The sequence below is a fragment of the Salmo salar genome, chromosome ssa03 (assembly GCF_905237065.1).
Source record: "Salmo salar chromosome ssa03, Ssal_v3.1, whole genome shotgun sequence".
Taxonomy (NCBI): domain Eukaryota; kingdom Metazoa; phylum Chordata; class Actinopteri; order Salmoniformes; family Salmonidae; genus Salmo; species Salmo salar.
Genome location: NC_059444.1, coordinates 10,165,777 through 10,184,815, shown reverse-complemented (window position 1 = coordinate 10,184,815; position 19,039 = coordinate 10,165,777). Strand labels below are relative to the sequence as shown.

At 41.9% G+C, this 19,039-nt stretch overlaps 1 protein-coding gene across 1 annotated transcript in view; it reads left to right on the top strand.

Moving 5' to 3' along the window:
* Nucleotides 1–19,039, top strand: part of LOC106598235 (collagen alpha-4(IV) chain) — a 75,628-nt gene that overhangs the window by 20,614 nt on the left and 35,975 nt on the right. The window contains exons 10-22 of the mRNA XM_014189290.2: nt 489–551; nt 758–793; nt 871–912; nt 3,344–3,424; nt 3,754–3,798; nt 3,876–3,938; nt 4,362–4,406; nt 4,738–4,791; nt 12,308–12,374; nt 15,324–15,431; nt 17,419–17,574; nt 17,826–17,834; nt 18,840–18,929. Coding sequence (XP_014044765.2) covers nt 489–551; nt 758–793; nt 871–912; nt 3,344–3,424; nt 3,754–3,798; nt 3,876–3,938; nt 4,362–4,406; nt 4,738–4,791; nt 12,308–12,374; nt 15,324–15,431; nt 17,419–17,574; nt 17,826–17,834; nt 18,840–18,929 — 859 coding nt within the window. The remainder of the gene's footprint in view (nt 1–488; nt 552–757; nt 794–870; nt 913–3,343; nt 3,425–3,753; nt 3,799–3,875; nt 3,939–4,361; nt 4,407–4,737; nt 4,792–12,307; nt 12,375–15,323; nt 15,432–17,418; nt 17,575–17,825; nt 17,835–18,839; nt 18,930–19,039) is intronic.

Here is a 19,039-nt window from a genome sequence, read left to right as displayed (position 1 = left end):
TTTAATCCCACTTTGTAACACAACTAAATGTGGAAAAAGTCAAGGGGTGTGAATACTTTCTGAAGGCACTGTAGATGTTCAGGCATAGTTACTCTACTGTAAACCTTTGTGATAGTACTAGTATTTCTCCTGTAACTCTTCCACCAGGTTGTTTCTGTAAAAGAGAATATGTTTCAGTCAATTTACATGAGTAAAACAAGGATATAAGTTGTAGTAGCAGTTGTGTTTCACAACATTTAACTCTAATACACTCATTTATTGCCTTTTGACTCATCAATTAGAAGTTAAATCAAATGTATGCCAACAAGATCTGGGTCATGTTCAGTAGGGCACACCACAGCAGAAATATTTAGTTAAATGAAAATGAGTGTTTCTTATTGGACGACAAGTACAGATAGTACCTGTCTGTTTAACATCCCTTCAGAGCGTTTTCTTCCATTTTGTGCCTAATGAACACGACCCTGTGCTCTGTCATGTTTTTCCTCCAGGGATCACCTGGCCATGTGGGACCCAAGGGTCACACAGGGCCTGCTGGACCTAATGGAAATAATGTGAGCAATAGGACTTTGCTTTTTGTAATCATCGTCTTTGCTATTGAATACTGACGGTTCTGTGATGTGGAACATGTATATCTTTTGTTTTGTGTGACCTGTATGTCTTACAGTACTGTATGTAGTTAATGAGATTATATTGTGGTGAACAATATGTGTATACGTGTTAAGATATGTGTTAAGATATTTCTCTCTCTTTCATCTAGGGTCCAGACGGTCCACACGGGGCTAGAGGAGAACCAGTGAGTGGGCACACACACGGACACACGCACACACCCACACACCCACACACACACTTACAAACTTGTTTGTGTTTCAGGGTGACAATGGCAGATCACTGCCGGGCATTAAAGGTGATGAGGTAAGTAGCTATGCTAGTGTGTGTGTGTGTGTGTGTGTGTGTGTGTGTGTGTGTGTGTGTGTGTGTGTGTGTGTGTGTGTGTGTGTGTGTGTGTGTGTGTGTGTGTGTGTGTGTGTGTGTGTGTGTGTGTGTGTGTGTGTGTGTGTGTGTGTGGTTTTTTTGCAGGAGTTTGCTGTGTAATCATTTTTAGTTGTGTTTTTATTTCACCTTTATTTAACCAGGTAGGCCAGTTGAGAACAAGTTCTCATTTACAACTGCGAACTGGCCAAGATAAAGCAAAGCAGTGCGACACAAACAACAACAGAGTTACACATGGAATAAACAAACATACAGTCAATAACACAATAGAAAAATCTATATACAGTGTGTGAAAATTAGGTAAGATTAGGGAGGTAAGGCAATAAATAGGCCATAGTGGCAAAGTAATTACAATTTAGCAATTAAAACGCTGGAGTGATAGATGTGCAGAAGATGAATGTGCAAGTAGGGTGCAAAGTAGCAAAAAAATAAATACCAATATGGGGATGAGGTAGTTGGATGGGCTATTTACAGATGTACAGGTGCAATGATATGTAAGCTGCTCTGACAGCTGATGCCTAAAGTTAGTGAGGGAGATATGAGTCTCCAGCTTCAGTGAATTTTGCAATTCGTTCCAGTCATTGGCAGCAGAGAACTGTCAGGAAAAGCGGCCAAAGTAGGAATTGGCTTTGGGGGTGACCAGTGAAATATACCTGCTGTAGCGCGTGCTACGTGTGGGTGCTGCTATGGTGACCAGTGAGCTGAGATAAGGCGGGGCTTTACCTAGCAAAGACTTATAGATGACCTGGAGCCAGTGGGTTTGGCGACAAATATGAAGCGAGGGCCAGCCAACGAAAGCATATAGGTCGCAGTGGTGGGTAGTATATGGGGCTTTGGTGACAAAACGGATTTCACTGTGATCGACTGTATCCAATTTGCTGAGTAGAGTGTTGGAGGCTATTTTGTAAATGACATCGTCAAGGATTGGTAGGATAGTCAGTTTTATGAGGGTATGTTTGGCAGCATGAGTGAAGGATGCTTTGTTGCGAAATAGGAAGCCGATTCTAGATGTAATTTTGGATTGAAGATGTTTAATGTGAATCTGGAAGGAGAGTTTACAGTCTAACCAGACACCTAGGTATTTGTAGTTGTCCACATATTCTATGTCAGACCCGTCCAGGGTAGTGATGCTGGACGAGCGGGCAGGTGCGGGCAGCGATCGGTTGAAGAGCATGCATTTAGTTTCACTTGCATTTAAGAGCAGTTGGAGGCCACGGAAGGAGAGTTGTATGGCATTGAAGCTCGTCTGGAGGTTAGTTAACACAGTGTCCAAGGAAGGGCCAGAAGTATACAGAATGGTGTCATCTGCGTGGAGGTGGGTCAGAGAATCCCTAGCAGCAAGAGCAACATCATTGATGTATACAGAGAAAAGAGTCGGCCTGAGAATTGAACCCTCTGGCATCCCCATAGAGACTGCCAGAGGTCCGGACAACAGGCCCTCTGATTTGACACACTGAACTCTGTCAGGCGAGGCAGTCATTTGAGAAACCAAGGCTGTTGAGTCTGCCGATAAGAATGTGGTGCTGGACAGCATTGAAAGCCTTGGCCAGGTTGATGAATACGGCTGCACAGTATTGTCTTTTATCGATGGCGGTTATGATATCTTTTAGGACCTTGAGCGTGGCTGAGGTGCACCCATGACCAGCTCTGAAACCAGATTGCATAGCGGAGAAGGTACGGTGGGATTTGAAATGGTCGGTGATCTGTTTGTTAACTTGGCTTTTGAAGACCTTAGAAAGGCAGGGTAGGATAGATATAGGTCTGTAACAGTTTGGGTCTATAGTGTCTCCCCCTTTGAAGAGGGGGATGACCGTGGCAACATTCCAATCTTTGGGGGATCTCAGACGATACGAGAGGTTGAACAGGCTAGTAATAGGGGTTGCAACAATTTGCAGCAGATCATTTTAGAAAGAGAGGATCCAGATTGTCTAGCCCAGCTGATTTGTAGGGGTCCAGATTTTGCAGCTCTTTCGGAACATCAGCTGTCTGGATTTGGGTGAAGGAGAAATGGGGGAGACTTGGGCAAGTTGCTGTGGGGGGTGCAGAGCTGTTGACCGGGGTAGAGGTAGCCAGGTGGAATGCATGGCCAGCCGTAGAAAAATGCTTATTGAAATTCTCAATTCTGGTGGATTTATCTGTTGTGACAGTGTTTCCTAGCCTCAGTGCAGTGGGCAGCTGGGTGGAGGTTCTCTTATTCTCCATGGACTTTACAGTGTCCCAGAACGTTTTGGAGTTTGTGCTACAGGATGCAAATTTCTGCTTGAAAAAGCTAGCCTTTGCTTTCCTAATCATCTCCGTCTCTCCATGTCAACATGGATAATATTATCTCTCTACTCCTCCTGCTGTCTCTCAGGGGGACCAGGGTCAACCAGGGCCTCCGGGGCCTGAGGAGATCGTCGAGCCTCCAGACTTTTTCTACCCCAAAGGAGGCAAGGTACCCTATATAGTGCGACTGCCTCTTTGGGAACATTATGGACTTTCTCTGTACTTCATCGTGCAAAGAAACACGTGGACAATATTCTTACCAAGAGTTGTAACAATTGATGCTAAACCATCAGTGGGAACCAGGAAAATGTAATTTTATCGTTTGGAGCATTAGGACTCAAAATATGGACTGCAATATTGCTTAGGCATCTTGGGGGGGGGGGTCTTTGTTCTTGAAGTCCAGAGTAATGAATGAGTTAACCCATAATTGGCTTGCTTTAACAGAGTTGGCTTTCGTCTACCACAAGTAACTCTTGATGTTGTTTTTGTCTGTTTAAGGGGGATAAAGGGGTTCCTGGACCATGTGGACCCAGAGGCATAACTGTGAGTTTGTGTGTGTATGTGTGTGTGGTTTGTGCATTTGCGTATTACATGTGTTTGAACGATAACTCTCCTTACAGGGAGAAAAATCCTATGAAGGACTAAAGGGAGAAACTGGAATCCGTGGCTTTCCTGGCCCTCGGGTAAGAACACTGTACTGTTGTGATCTGATGTCATAAAGCTGTCCTCCTGGCCCTCGGGTAGGAACACTGTACTGTTGTGATCTGATGTCATAAAGCTGTCCTCCTGGCCCTCGGGTAGGAACACTGTACTGTTGTGATCTGATGTCATAAAGCTGTCCTCCTGGCCCTCGGGTAGGAACACTGTACTGTTGTGATCTGATGTCATAAAGCCGTCCTCCTGGCCCTCGGGTAGGAACACTGTACTGTTGTGATCTGATGTCATAAAGCCGTCCTCCTGGCCCTCGGGTAGGAACACTGTACTGTTGTGATCTGATGTCATAAAGCCGTCCTCCTTGTTATTATGTAGTCATCTGTTGTTGTCTTCCATATTAGTTGATTAGTTGTCCTTTTTTAATTTTTTGTCTCTTATCTTCTCTGTCCAAGGGTTACATAGGATCTACCGGCCTGCCTGGAACGCCTGGACCACAGGTGGGTCTTCTCCTTCCCCTTAGTTTAGTCTCGTCAATGTTGTATGGAATAATTACTCTCCAAAATATTGCTTTGCTATGTTTAACTACCAATAGATCTGCAGTGATATTGCATGAAAGGCATCTGAAGGAAACTGATTTGATTTAGTTTACTATAGTTTGGTCTGTTGTCAGATTTCAAATGCATTGGCTATTTTAGGAAACTAAAAGAGGAGAAGGAGGCTCAGGCACAGGAATTGTAGTTTTGATATGAATGTCTAAATATTGTACTTTCTGTGAATGTTGACTTCTATACTGTATGTTATTAATGTAGTTGTTCTCCTTTCATTCAGGGCTATCCTGGAGACCAAGGGTTTCCTGGTCTGATCGGCAGGACAGGACCAACGGTGAGCTGAACCCAGAACCAGCAGGTTGGGCTCAACCAGAACCAGACAGTATCTGTCTATTATCAGCAGGTTGGGCTCAACCAGAACCGTACAGTATCTGTCTATTATCAGCAGGTTGGGCTCAACCAGAACCGTACAGTATCTGTCTATTATCAGCAGGTTGGGCTCAACCAGAACCATACAGTATCTGTCTATTATCAGCAGGTTGGGCTCAACCAGAACCAGACAGTATCTGTCTATTATCAGCAGGTTGGGCTCAACCAGAACCATACAGTATCTGTCTATTATCAGCAGGTTGGGCTCAACCAGAACCAGACAGTATCTGTCTATTATCAGCAGGTTGGGCTCAACCAGAACCAGACAGTATCTGTCTATTATCAGCAGGTTGGGCTCAACCAGAACCATACAGTATCTGTCTATTATCAGCAGGTTGGGTGGGCTCAACTCCATTAGTTCAGTTGACCCAGAAAGGGACAAATTCTAGAGATACTGTATTTTATTCCCCAGGCTTTATAGCTTTCAGTATTCAGATTTAATTGTGGAGTGAGCTCTATGGGTGTGACTTCTTTAAACTTCATTTCAATTTGAGTCCATGAACACCCACCAACTATAATAACTCTTATCAAGTAGTGTCAAATGTTGAGGATACAGAACACATTTAATCCACATAATAATTAACGTTTCCTGTAGCTGCAGGATTATTTTCCTGCTGTAGCAAACTGGCTCAAATTAATATCCTACATCTGTATAGATTTTCTTGCCATCTTGGTTCGGGTCTGTACTTCGTCTGCCCTCTTGTGGCTGAGTGCTGAAACAACAGACAAAACCAGAAAGCGGATACATCAGGGTACATCATCTAAACTTGGCACATAAACAAAGCCTGGTTTGTGGCCACTGTATCCAAGCCAGACGCTCAACAGCTTTTCTTAAATAGGGTGTTTTATGGTTCAATAAATAAAGGTTACATTTATATGAGATAAAATAAAAATATAGTACCAGTCAAAAGGTTGAACCCTACTCATTCCAGGGTTCTTCTTTATTTTTACTATTTTCTACATTGTAGAATAATAGTGAAGACATCAAAACTATGAAATAGCACATACGGAATCATGTAGTAACCAAAATATTTTTGAGATTCTTCAAAATAGCCACCCTTTGCCATGATGACAGCTTTGCACACGCTTGGCATTCTCTCAACCAGCTTCATGAGGTAGTCACCTGGAATGCATTTCAATTAACAGGTGTGCCTTGTTAAAAGTTAATTTCTGGAATTTCATTCCTTAATGCGTTTGAGCCAAATAGTTATGTTGTGACAAGGTAGGGGTGGTATACAGAATATAGCCCTGTTTAGTAAAAGACCAAGTCCATATTATGGCAAGAACAGCTCAAATAGCAAAGAGAAATGACAGTCCATCATTACTTTAATACATGACGGTCAGTCAATCCAGAATATTTCAAGAACTTTGAAAGTTTCCTCAAGTGCAGTCGCAAAAACCATCAAGCGCCCTGAAGAAACTGGCTCTCATGAGGACCTCCACAGGAAAGGGAGAGCCAGAGTTACCTCTGCTGCAGAGGATAAGTTCATTAGAGTTACCAGCCTCAGAAATTGCATCCCAAATACAGTGCCTTGCAAAAGTATTCATCCCCCTTGGCGTTTTTCCTATTTTGTTGCATTACAACCTGTGATGTAAATGTATTTTTATTTGGATTTCATGTAATGGACATACACAAAATAGTCCAAATTGGTGATGTGAAATGAAAAAAATTATTGACGGAAAAGTGGTGCGTGCATATGTATTCACCCCTTTTGCTATGAAGATCCTAAATAAGATCTGGTGCAACCAATTACCTTCAGAAGTCACATAATTAGTTAAAGTCTACCTGTGTGCAATCTAAGTGTCACATGATCTCAGTGTATATATACACCTGTTCTGAATGGCCCCAGAGTCTGCAACACCACCAAGCAAGGGGCACCACCAAGCAAGCGGAACCATGAAGACCAAGGAGCTCTTCAAACAGGTCAGGGACAAAGTTGTGGAGAAGTACAGATCAGGGTTGGGTTATAAAAAAAAAAAAATTGAAAGAATATTGCACCACAACAAACCTGCCAAGAGCTTTTTGGCCATCAAGGAAAATGCTATGTCTGGCGCAAACCCTTACACCTCTCATCACCCCGAGAACACCATCTCCATAGTGAAGCATGGTGGTGGCAACATCATGGTGTGGGGATGTTTTTCATCGGCAGGGACTGGGAAACTGGTCAGAATTGAAGGAATGATGGATGGCGCTAAATACAGGGAAATTCTTGAGGGAAACCTGTTTCTGTCTTCCAGAGATTTGAGACTGGGACAGAGGTTCACCTTCCAGCAGGACAATGACCTTAAGTATACTGCTAAAGCAACACTTGAGTGGTTTAAGGGGAAACATTTAAATGTCTAGGAATGAATTAGTCAAGGCCCAGACCTCAATCCAATTGAGAATATGTGGTATGACTTAAAGATTGCTGTATACCAGCGGAACCCATCGAAATTGAAGGAGCTGAAGCAGTTTTGCCTTGAAGAATGGGCAAAAATCCCAGTGGCTAGATGTGCCAAGCTTATAGAGACATACCCCAAGAGACTTGCAGCTGTAATTGCTGCAAAAGGTGGCTCTACAAAGTATTGACTTTGGGGGGTGATAGTTAGGCACGCTCAAGTTTTCCGTTTTTTTGTCTTATCTCTTGTTTGTTTCACAATAAAAAAATATTTTGCATCTTCAAAGTGGTAGGCATGTTGTGTAAAATGATACAACCCCCCCAAAAAAATCTATTTTAATTCCAGGTTGTAAGGCAACAAAATAGAAAAAATGTCAAGGGGGTGAATACTTTCGCAAGCCACTGTAAATGTTTCACAGAGTTCAAGTAACAGACACATCTGAACATCAACTGTTCAGAGGAGACTGCATGTATCAGATCTTCATGGTCAAATTGCTGCAAAGAAACCACTACTAAAGTACACCAATTACAAGAGACTAGCTTGGACCAAGAAACACGAGCAATGGACATTAGACCGGTGGAAATCTGTCCTTTGGTTTGATGAGTCCAAATTTTAGATTTTTGGTTTCAACCAGCGTGTCTTTGTGAGACGCAGAGTAGTTGAACGGATGATCTCCGCATGTGTGGTTCCCACCGTGAAGCATGGAGGAGGAGGTATGGGGGTGCTTTGCTGGTGACACTGTCAGTGATCTATTTAGACCTCAAGGCACACTTAACCAGCATGGCTACCACAGCATTCTGCAGTGATACGCCATCCCATCTGGTTTACGCTTAGTGGGAGTATCATTTGTTTTTCAACAGGACAATGACCCAACACACCCACAGGCTGTGTAAGGGCTATGTACCCAAGAACGAGAGTGATGGAGTGCTGCATCAGATGACCTGGCTTCCAATCACCCGACCTCAACCCAATTGAGATGGTTTGGGATGAGTTAGACCGCAGAGTGAAAGAAAAGCAGTACTCAGCATATGTGGGAACTCCTTCAAGACTTTTGGAAAAGCATTCCAGGTGAAGCTGGTTGGGAGAATGCCAAGCGTGTGCAAAGCTGTCAAGGCAAAGGATGATTACTTTGAAGATATAAAATATATTTTGATTAGTTTAATTAACACATTCTTGGTTACTACATGATTCCATATGTGTTATTTCATTGTTTTGATGTCTTCACTATTATTCTACAATGTAGAAAATAGCTAAATTAAAGAAAAAAACCCTTGAAGGAGTAGGTGTGTCCAAACTTTTGACTGGTACTATATATCTGTAATCCCTTCCACTGCATAATTAGAAAATGGTCAAATATCCCTTTCTCTGTAGTCACCCTTCACATATGTTCTATGAGAGCCAATATAGATCTATATTTTTCTGCACTTTGGCTTTGCTCTCAGGAATCAATTCAGGTTGATGTAGCCGTCAATTCAGGTTGATTTGGTTCCTGGTTCTTTATCTTTCTCCTCTTTCTCCCTCCATCTGTCACTCTCTTTACAGTAACCACAGGCAAAAAATTGGGCCCATCTCCACCCCCCCCCCTTTGTCAGGGGACACCTGTTTTGATGACATAGTGCCGTTTGTCTTTGCAGTTGGCTTGTCTCATGCCACTATATAGCCCAATCCCAAATTGATCCCTAGCCTCTACCCCCTAAACCAAGGGTACTCAACTACTATTTGAGAAGTTCCGGTCACACAAATGTCCTAGGTGGCAAAGGTCCGGATGGATATTGTCTTTGTCGACGTAGTAACCATCCTCCACCTCGCGACCCATGCGACACCAAACTGTTCACACCTCTCTTGTGGCGGAAGGAACATTTTGCAGTTTTTAAGCAAATTTCCTGCAATTGTCCACATTTTGCCAAATGTGTGTTCACATGATACCTGAGTGACTCAACAAAATAAATGGGGCCCCCTGGGGGTCGAGGCCCCTGGTAAACGGGATCTGTCCACGATAACTACAAAATGTAGATAGCTGGTTAGCCTAACGTACCTACAGTATTTAGATAACATGGGATAGTTGATCAACTGGACATTTCTGACAGGTTATAAAAAGCGCTCCAAGGTCTGTCATTTTCAAAATGGCACCTTGTCTATTCTACTATTATAATTCTAAACCGCATTACATTGAAAGCCCGACTGAGTTCCTTTTTTTGGGGGGGGGGTCCGTATTAATCGCGTTCTGGATCCGGAGCCAGACAACAGTCTGAAAAGATTGAATTAGTGTAACCAGTATTGCAAAAACTCCACCTAGCCTGTCTGAAGTCAAGGTGGAGCTATTGCCATATCTAATTGCCTGCCCAATCTTTTTAGATATATATAAGTGTCCAAGGGATCGGGACTAAGCGGTTGATTTGGTATTGTGCATGTTTTGATTCTCTGCTCTTCTGTCCTCTGACAGTGGGACCATCATATCCTTTTTTATCCTTATTCTTATCAAACCTACACACTGGTTGGATGAAAAGGACATGCTGTTTTCTCCACATTTTCCTCTGGAAGGTCATCCTCTGCTCTCTCAAAGTGTGTTTTTCTTTCCAACTCTCTCCACCCTCTTCCTCTTCACCTCTTCCACTCATCTTAGTTCTGTGAGGAATATTTGATAGGATTCCTGCATTGCCTCTCTGGCCACATTCCTATGTCTTGTTTTTTATTTCTCCCTCCTCCCAATCATCACACCTCTTCCTACTCCTCCCACCTCCTCCCACTAGTTACCTAGCAACACCTAAAGACACTATGATTGGACAGACTTTTCTGACTTTCCTGTGATGGGGTACAGTCCCGAGACGGGATACATTCTAAGGCCCACCTCACCATTAATACAACAATACAACATTCTAGTACAATATTTACTTCCACGTAATTGTTGTTCATTGGAGTGAATGGCCCATTGGACATGAACTAAAGACCATAGGTCACACATTCGCCATCCTTCACACAGGAATGACGTAATTAAATGATTATATTCACAAATAAATTCAGTTGTATCTCTACTCCACTGAAACAGTTGTCTAGTATCACGATATGGAGTAAACACATCAGAAACAGACAGTGGAGAAATGGACAATTCATCAAATATTGAACGCAAGTGGATCAGGCTGAACTTGTTGGTTGTTCAAACAAATAGGTATCTCTCTATTGGACATAAAAGTATTGAAATGTGGAGACCTACTTCAGCTTTCAACTCACCTGGTTATGTTCCTGCCCTTTTATCCTGTTTGTTGGGTTCTCTCTCCATGACAACTGTTTTGCAACATAGCAGCCTTATTTCCTGCTAGTTTTTCAATCATTCACTAAACACTAAATTAATAATGTAGAAATGGAGCAAGTTGAGGAGACCAAGCTGCTTGGTGTAACTCTGGATTGTCACCTCTCATGGTCAAAACATATTGATACAACAGTAGCTAAGCTTGGGAGAGGTCTGTCCGTAATAAAGCGCTACTCTGCTTTCTTGATATTGCTATCAACAAGGCAGGTCCTACAGGCCCTAGTTTTATCACACCTGGACTACGGTCCAGTCGTGTGGTCAGGGACATAGGCAAATTAGAATTGGCCCAGAACAGCATGACTGGCCCTTGGATGTACACGGAGAGCCAACATTAATAATATGCATGTCAATCTCTCCTGGTTCAGGGTGGAGGAGATAGTGACTGCATCACTACTGGTCTTTGTGAGAGGTATTAACATGTTGAAATCACAGAGCTGTCTGTTTAAGCGTCTAGCACACAGCTCAGACACCCATACATACTCCACAAAACATGCCACCAGGGGTCTCTTCACAGTCCAGAACAGACTACGGGAAACACACAGTACTACATAGAGCCATGACTACATGGAACTCTATTCCACATCAAGTAACTCAGTCAAGCAGTAAAATTAGATTTATAAAACAGTTAAAACTACACCTTATGGAACAGAGCGGACTGTGATTCACACACAGCATTCACACAGCACACACACAGCATTCACACATTCACAAACACATGCTAACACACGCACTCTACACACACATACATTTTAATATGATTATTTTGCTGTATTATAAATGTTGTATTGTAGAGTAGTGTGTAATAATGTGTTATGTATTGTTTTATTGTATTTAATTGTGATTGGATCCCAGGAAGAGTAGCTGTTGATTGGCAGGAACTAATGAGGATCCGGAAAACGGACAGAGAACTGGTCAAAGTCAAGGCCTACTTTCAACTAGCTAGCTTACAGGGAGGCAGGTTTTAGCACCATCTACTACATAGAGCTGGATGATTTACTAAGAAGCTTCTGCCTTTCTATAGAGCAAGAGAATTCTGTTTTGGTGTTCTTCATCTAGGACCTAGGGTGATAGATATTTTTAAAGAGCCCACTCACTTTCTCACAACAGTTTACTGTAAACCAGCCCTTCAACTTCCTCCTTGTGGTTATCATATTCTTGTCTCAGTCGGTTTTTTAAATATATTTTGAGTGCTTACTCTGAAAAGGTCATTTTTAAAGTTTATATATATTGTTTAACAATAGCAAAACAATGGCAGCATTTGTAATAAGGTCTACTAAAATTAAGATTGCTCTACTTTCTGTCCCCAAAGCTCTCTCTCCTTGCCAACCCCTTTGTGATGTCATGCCTGTCGCGCCTGTAACTGTGACATCGCTAGACATAAAATTGGCTATGGACAAAGATGGACTCAAAAGATGGCCATTGTATTGACATAATAAAACATTTTAGAGAGACTCTTGCATGAACTCTTGTACTCTTCCGTGTACTACACTTCTTTAATTCAGGGCCACAGATCTAGCAACTGGAATTTAAATTCATCTCTTGAATTGAAATGGGATCGATGCCAACCCAGATAATGAGTAGCACAGGGAGTGTTTCCTGACCATATGATCTGTCCAGGAAAAACTCCTGGCCCTATTTATGAGTGATGATCTCCTATGTTGCCCCGCAGGCCAGTGTAAATGAATGCATTATTATTATTATCATTAGGTAATAACCTCTATCTCTGTCCTCGCAGGGCTTCCCAGGAGACAAAGGCTTCAGAGGACCGTCGCGCCAAATATACCACAATTACACTGTAGCAGGTTAGACAGCTCAGTTATACGAGGTCCATACTTAAGAACATAAGAAAACATTTTTACTTCAAAAACGGCCATTTAAAATCATTGACGTAGTTGCACGTGATACAATGCTACATGTTAGTTGTTCCCATTAGATAACATGTCACATTTAGCCCTATGCTAACCTGACCAGCTGGCAGTGATTATGTCCGGTAACAAATTCTGTATCAGCCAATTACAAATGTTGACGTATTGTTGTTGGATGTGATCGATCACTTTTCCATGAAAGCGTCCTTAACAAAGTCAAACGGCACAATCTGCTAGTCAAAGTTACTAAAACGCACAACATATAAACTGGATGAATAGCTCAGTGTAGCAAGCCTGGCTACTGGTAGTTTTCGCCGTTTGCGGCAGTTTGAATCCCAGGTGAGATATCGTTTTTTCCGTTGAAATGTAGAATTACATTTTATTGTGTTAATGTGTTTGGAATAGAAGAGAGAAGTGCAGCCAAAACCTTGTAACTGAACATTACGAACACATTTAATGAGGAACTTATTTTTGGAGACCTTTTTACAGACTGACCCATACAGTACCAGTCAAAAGTTTTGACACACCTACTCATTCCAGGGTTTTTCTTTATTTTTACTATTTTCTACATTGTAGAATAATAGTGAAGACATCAAAACTATGAAATAACACATATGGAATCATGTAGTAACCAAAAAAACGTGTAGATTCTTCAAATAACCACCCTTTGCCTTGATGACAGCTTTGCACACTCTTGGTATTCTCTCAACCAGCTTCATGAGGAATGCTTTTCCAACAGTCTTGAAGGAGTTCCCACATATGCTGAGCACTTGTTGGCTGCTTTTCCTTCAGTTTGTGGTCTATCACTCTCCCTCTTGGTCAAATAGCCCTTACACAGCTCGAGGTGTGTTGGGTTATTGTCCTGTTGAATAAATGATAGTCCCAATAAGTGCAAATCAGATTGGATGGTGTATCACTGCAGAATGCTGTGGTAGCCATACTGGTTAAGTGTGCCTTGAGGTCTAAATAAATCACTGACAGTGTCACCAGCAAAGCACCCCCACACCTCCTCCTCCATGCTTCACGGTGGGAACCCCACATGTGGAGATCATCCGTTCACCTACTCTGCATCTCATAAAGACATGGCGGTTGGAACCAAAAATCTCAAATTCGGACTCATCAGACCAAAGGACAGATTTCCACCGGTCTAATGTCCATTGCTCGTGTTTCTTGGTCCAAGCTAGTCTCTTCTAATTGGTGTACTTTAGTAGTGGTTTCTTTGCAGCAATTTGACCATGAAGGCCTGATTCAAGCAGTCTCCTCTGAACAGTTGATGTTGAAATGTGTCTGTTACTTGAACTCTGAAGCATTTATTTGGGCTGCTATTTCTGAGGCTGGTAACTCTAATGAACTTATCCTCTGCAGCAGAGGTAACGCTGGGTCTTCCTTTCCTGTGGCAGTCCTCATGAGAGCCAGTTTCATCAGGGGGCTTGATGGTTTTTGCGACTTGAAGAAACTTTCAACGTTCTTGAAATGTTCTATATTGACTGACATTACTTTAATACATTTAGGTATCTTAAGTAATGATGGACTGTCATTTCTCTTTGCTTATTTGAGCTGTTCTTACCATAATATGAACTTGGTATTTTACCAAACAGGGCTATCTTCTGTATACCACCACTACCTTGTCACTACACAACTGATTGGCTCAAACACATTAAGAAGGAAAGAAATTCCACAAATTAACTTTTAACAAGGCACACCTGTTAATTGAAATGCATTCCAGGTGACTACCTCATGAAGCTGGTTGAGAGAATGCCAAGCGTGTGCAAAGCTGTCATCAAGGCAAAGGGTGGCTACTTTGAAGAATATCAAATATATTTTGATTTGTTTAACACTTTTTTTTGATTACTACATTAATCCATGTGTTATTTCATAGTTTTTATGTCTTCACTATTATTCTACAATGTAGAAAATAGTAAAAAATTAAGAAAATCCCTTGAATGAGTAGGTGTCCAAACATGCAGGGGCACAACATGTCCGTCCCCCCCACATTCTGAAATTGCATTTTTGTCCCCCCAGTTTTATCATTTGAATGTGACACAAAACAGGGCAACGCTGTGCTTTAGGACCATGCGGATGCCTCAGAGTGGTCGGGTAGGCTGTTTGGAGTGTTTATCCAATTGGATAAAAAAATTAACAATAATAATAATTATGTCTCCCTCCTCTACTTCAAAAACGAAAGTTTTATATGCATTATTAGAATCATATGCGTTATTTAAATCAAGCATCGAGGACCAGCAGTGAACAGTGTGTGTGTATGCCACCTGACAGCGATGGTAACTATTGGACAAGACCATAAGGCACTTCTACTCCTTTATCTTTTTTCCATAAAAGCACATGGATGTGTGTGAAACGGATAAGCAAGAAGACGCGCTTTTGTCATATGTGAAAACATGCATGTATTATTGGGGCGCCGCACTTTACAGACCAAGTAAACCTTGAACTTGGAGGCTTAAAATATCCCTCTGGTGGCCAAATTGACCTATTTTAAGAAGTGCCATTGGTTGGTGGATATAAAGTCTATGATCTTTGATAAGTTGATGCGGAATTTGTTACTGGACCTAATCACTGCCACCTGGTCAGGTTAGCATAGGGCTAAATGTGCCAGGTTGTGTATTGAGAACAACTAATATAGCATTTTATCACATACAACTACATCAATGATTTGAATTGGCTAATGTACATTTTGAGACTAAGAAAGTTATGTTCTCAAATATGGACCCATAAGAGATTATTTATGTTACCGGTATTTTATTTCTTTAACCTTTTTGTTTATCCAGAGAAACCTGATCCAAGACAATGTGAGATTATGAAAACATAACAGCGCATGAGATCTGAATCATGGTAAAATAAGAAACAGACTCTGTATCCACTGTATTGCAGGTTACCCTGGTGATCCTGGCCCCCAAGGTCCAAGGGGGGCACCAGGAGACATTGGAGAGATGGGCATTAATGGACCTCCGGGACCACCAGGGGTATTAATCTCCACAGGTAAACATTTCACCGTCTTTATGACATATAATATATCCTATCCCCTATTTACTAAATGTTCTGTCTTTTCTGGTCCTGTTTCCTAATTGTCCTACCTTCCACCAATTCCTTATACCAGCCTCTTCCTTTTTAATCCATGAACGGAAGTAAACGAGTCACTTTGGGACGGCTTATTGGGGCCTAGGGTCAGTCTTCTGTCCCCTGCCTTTCTATCCATTCACTTCCTGTCCTACTATAGTAGACAATGCTCATATTTGTACAAAATAAGAGCACAGCTGTTCTAACTTGTGCTCTTAGACTTACAGAGCCGTGAAAAGTATTCGCCCCCTTTCTGATTTTCTCTATTTTTGCATATTTTTGATACTGAATGTTATCAGATCTTCAACCAAAACCTAATATTAGATAAAGGGAACCTGAGTTTACAAATAACCCCCAAAAATGTGATACTTATTTCATTTATTTAATTAACAAAGTTATGCAACGCCCAATTCCCCTGTGTGAAAAAGTAATTGCCCCCTTACACTCAATAACTGGTTCTGCCACCTTCAGCTGCAATGACTGCAACCAAAAGCTTCCTGTAGTTGTTGATCAGTCTCTCACATCGCATGCAGAACTGCTTTAACTCAGCGACATTTGTGCGTTTTCAAGCATGAACTGCTCGTTTCAAGTCCTGCCACAACATCTCAATTGGGATTAGGTCTGGACTTTGACTAGGCCGTTCCAAAACTTCAAATGTGTTGCTCTTTTCATGTAGACTTGATTGTGTGTTTTGGATCATTGTCTTGCTGCATGACCCAGCTGTGCTTCAGCTCACAGATGGATGGCCTGACATTCTCCTGTAGAATTCTCTGATACAGAGTAGAATTCATGGTTCCTTCTATTAAGGCAAGTCGTCCAGGTCCTGAGGCAGCAAAGCATCCCCAAACCATCACACTACCACCACCACGCCTGACCGTTGGTATGAGGTTCTTACTGTGGAATGTAGTGTTTGGTTTTCACCAGGCATAATAGGACTCTTGTTGTCTAAAATGTTGACTCAAGTTTGCCAAAAACCACCTGGATGATCATCAAGACTCTTGGAAGAATGTTCTATGGACAAATGATTCAAAAGTATAACTTTTTGAACGACATGGGTCCTATTTTATGCCTGGCGAAAACCAAACACTGCATTGCACAGTAAGAACCTCATACCAACGGTCAAGCATGGTGGAATGTCAGATCATCCGTCTGTGAGTTGATTAAATCAAATCAAAGTTTATTTGTCACGTGCGCCGAATACAACAGGTGTAGACCTTACAGTGAAATGCTTACTAACAGGCTCTAACCAACAGTGCAAAAAAGGTATTAAGTGAACAATAGATAAGTAAAGAAATAAAAACAACAGTAAAAAAGACAGTAAAACACAAGTTTACATGAAAATGGCTAAAAAGCAACAAATTTGAAGTTTTGGAACGGCCTAGTCAAAGTCCAGACCTAATCCCAATTGAGATGTTGTGGCAGGACTTGAAACGAGCAGTTCATGCTTTAAAACCCACAAATGTTGCTGAGCTAAAGCAGTTCTGCATGGAAGAGTGGGCCAAAATTCCTCCACAGCAACGTGAGAGACTGATCAACAACTACAGGAAGCATTTGGTTGGAGTCATTACTGCTAAAGGTGGCTCAACCAGTTATTGAGTGAAAGGGGGTAAATAATTTGTCACACAGGGGAATTGGGTGTTGCATAACTTTGTTTATGAATGTAGTTGTTGTATTATTTGTTCACTCAGGTTTCCTTTAATTTTAGGTTTTGGTTGAAGATGTGAAAACAGTCAGTATAAAAAAATATGCAAAAGTAGAGGAAATTAGAACGGGGGCCAATACTTTTTCACAGCACTGTATTACCCGTAAGCTATGCTACCATGCACCACTCACTATTGTCTTACTCATTCATTCCATCACCTTTCACCCCTCAACCCCTGACCCCTTATCTCTCCTTTTCATTGTCCAGGTCAACCAGGGCAGCTAGGTTACCCCGGTCTCCCTGGTCCTAAGGGTTTAAAGGGGGAGCCAGGCAGATACTACACTATAGAGCCAATACCAGGACAACCAGGGGAAAGAGGGCGTCCCGGAGCCAAGGGCTTCAGAGGCCCCCCAGGCCGTCCAGGTAGGACCGCACAATACCAGACTGTATGGAGTCACACCACAAGCTCTCTCTAGCCACTGTCCATGATTAGATATGATCTGCCCTTTTCATGCAGTCATTGGAAGTTAAATGATGCACGTTCTAGCGTAAATACAAGGTATACTGTGAACTGTTACTGACATGGTGTACGTTTTCCCTTCCATTGTGTGCCCCTCCTTGGCCTAACATCATCGCTGTGTTTCGACGGTGTGTAATTACTGGAATTCTGTTAGGATATGGAGGTAAGCTTGGTGTCATTGTATATTGATTGTGATAAACTGTCTGGTTTGATCCCTGAATGCTGATTGGCGGACAGCCGTGATATATCAGACCGAATACCATGGGTATGACAAAACATTTATTTGTACTGCTCTAATTACGTTGGTTACCAGTTTATAATAGCAATAAGGCACCTCAGGGGTTTGTGGTATATTTGCCAATATATCACGGCTAAGGGCTCTATCCAGGGACTCAAATCAAATCAAACTTTATTTATCACATGCGTCGAATACAACAAGTGTAGACCTTACCGTGAAATGCTTAATTACAAGCCCTTAACCAACAGTGCAGTTTAAGAAGAGTTAAGAAAATATTTAGCTAATAAACTAAAGTAAAAAGTAGCACAATAACAATAACGAGGCTATACACACAGGGTACCGGTACCGCGTCAGTGTGCGGGGGTACAGGTTAGAGGTCATTTGTTCATGTAGGTAGAGGTGAAGTGACTATGCATAGATAATAAACAGTTAGTAGCAGCAGTGTACAAAACAAAGGGGGGGGGTCAATGGAGTAGTCCGGTGGCCATTTTATCAATTGTTCAGCAGTCTTATGGCTTGGTGGTAGAAGCTGTTACGGAGCCTTTTGGTCCGTTGCGTCGTGCCTAAGAACAGCCCTTAGCCGTGGTGTATTGGCCATATACCACACACTGTCGGACCTTATTGCTTAATTAAACTGTCAACATATTTCAAATACTGCTTAGGTCAGCGTCCCAAAAAGCATCCTATTTCTCGTGTAGTGCACTGTTTTTATCCAGAGGGCCCAGAGGGTACATAGTAATGCTGTATGGAATAGAGTGCTGTTTGGGACGCAGACTAGATGTTGGACTGACATAATGCAAAGTTTCAGGTTGTTAGTCCATTTTCTAAAGTCACTAATATAACTGGAACTGATGATCAGTGGAGTTATGTTTTTTAATTATATATAAAAAATAATTTGGGGGGGGGGGGGTTGCCAATCATGTCCTGTAGGCATTTATTGTGTTCCTGGTGAGCCGGGTATACGAGGAGACGATGGCGATACCGGATATCCAGGAGTAACGGGATACAAAGGAGAAAAAGGTGAGTGACCATTATTTATTTATTTTTATTTATTTAACTTTTATTTAACTAGGCAAGTCAGTTAAGAACAAATTCTTATTTTAAAATGACGGCCTACTCCCGGCCAAACC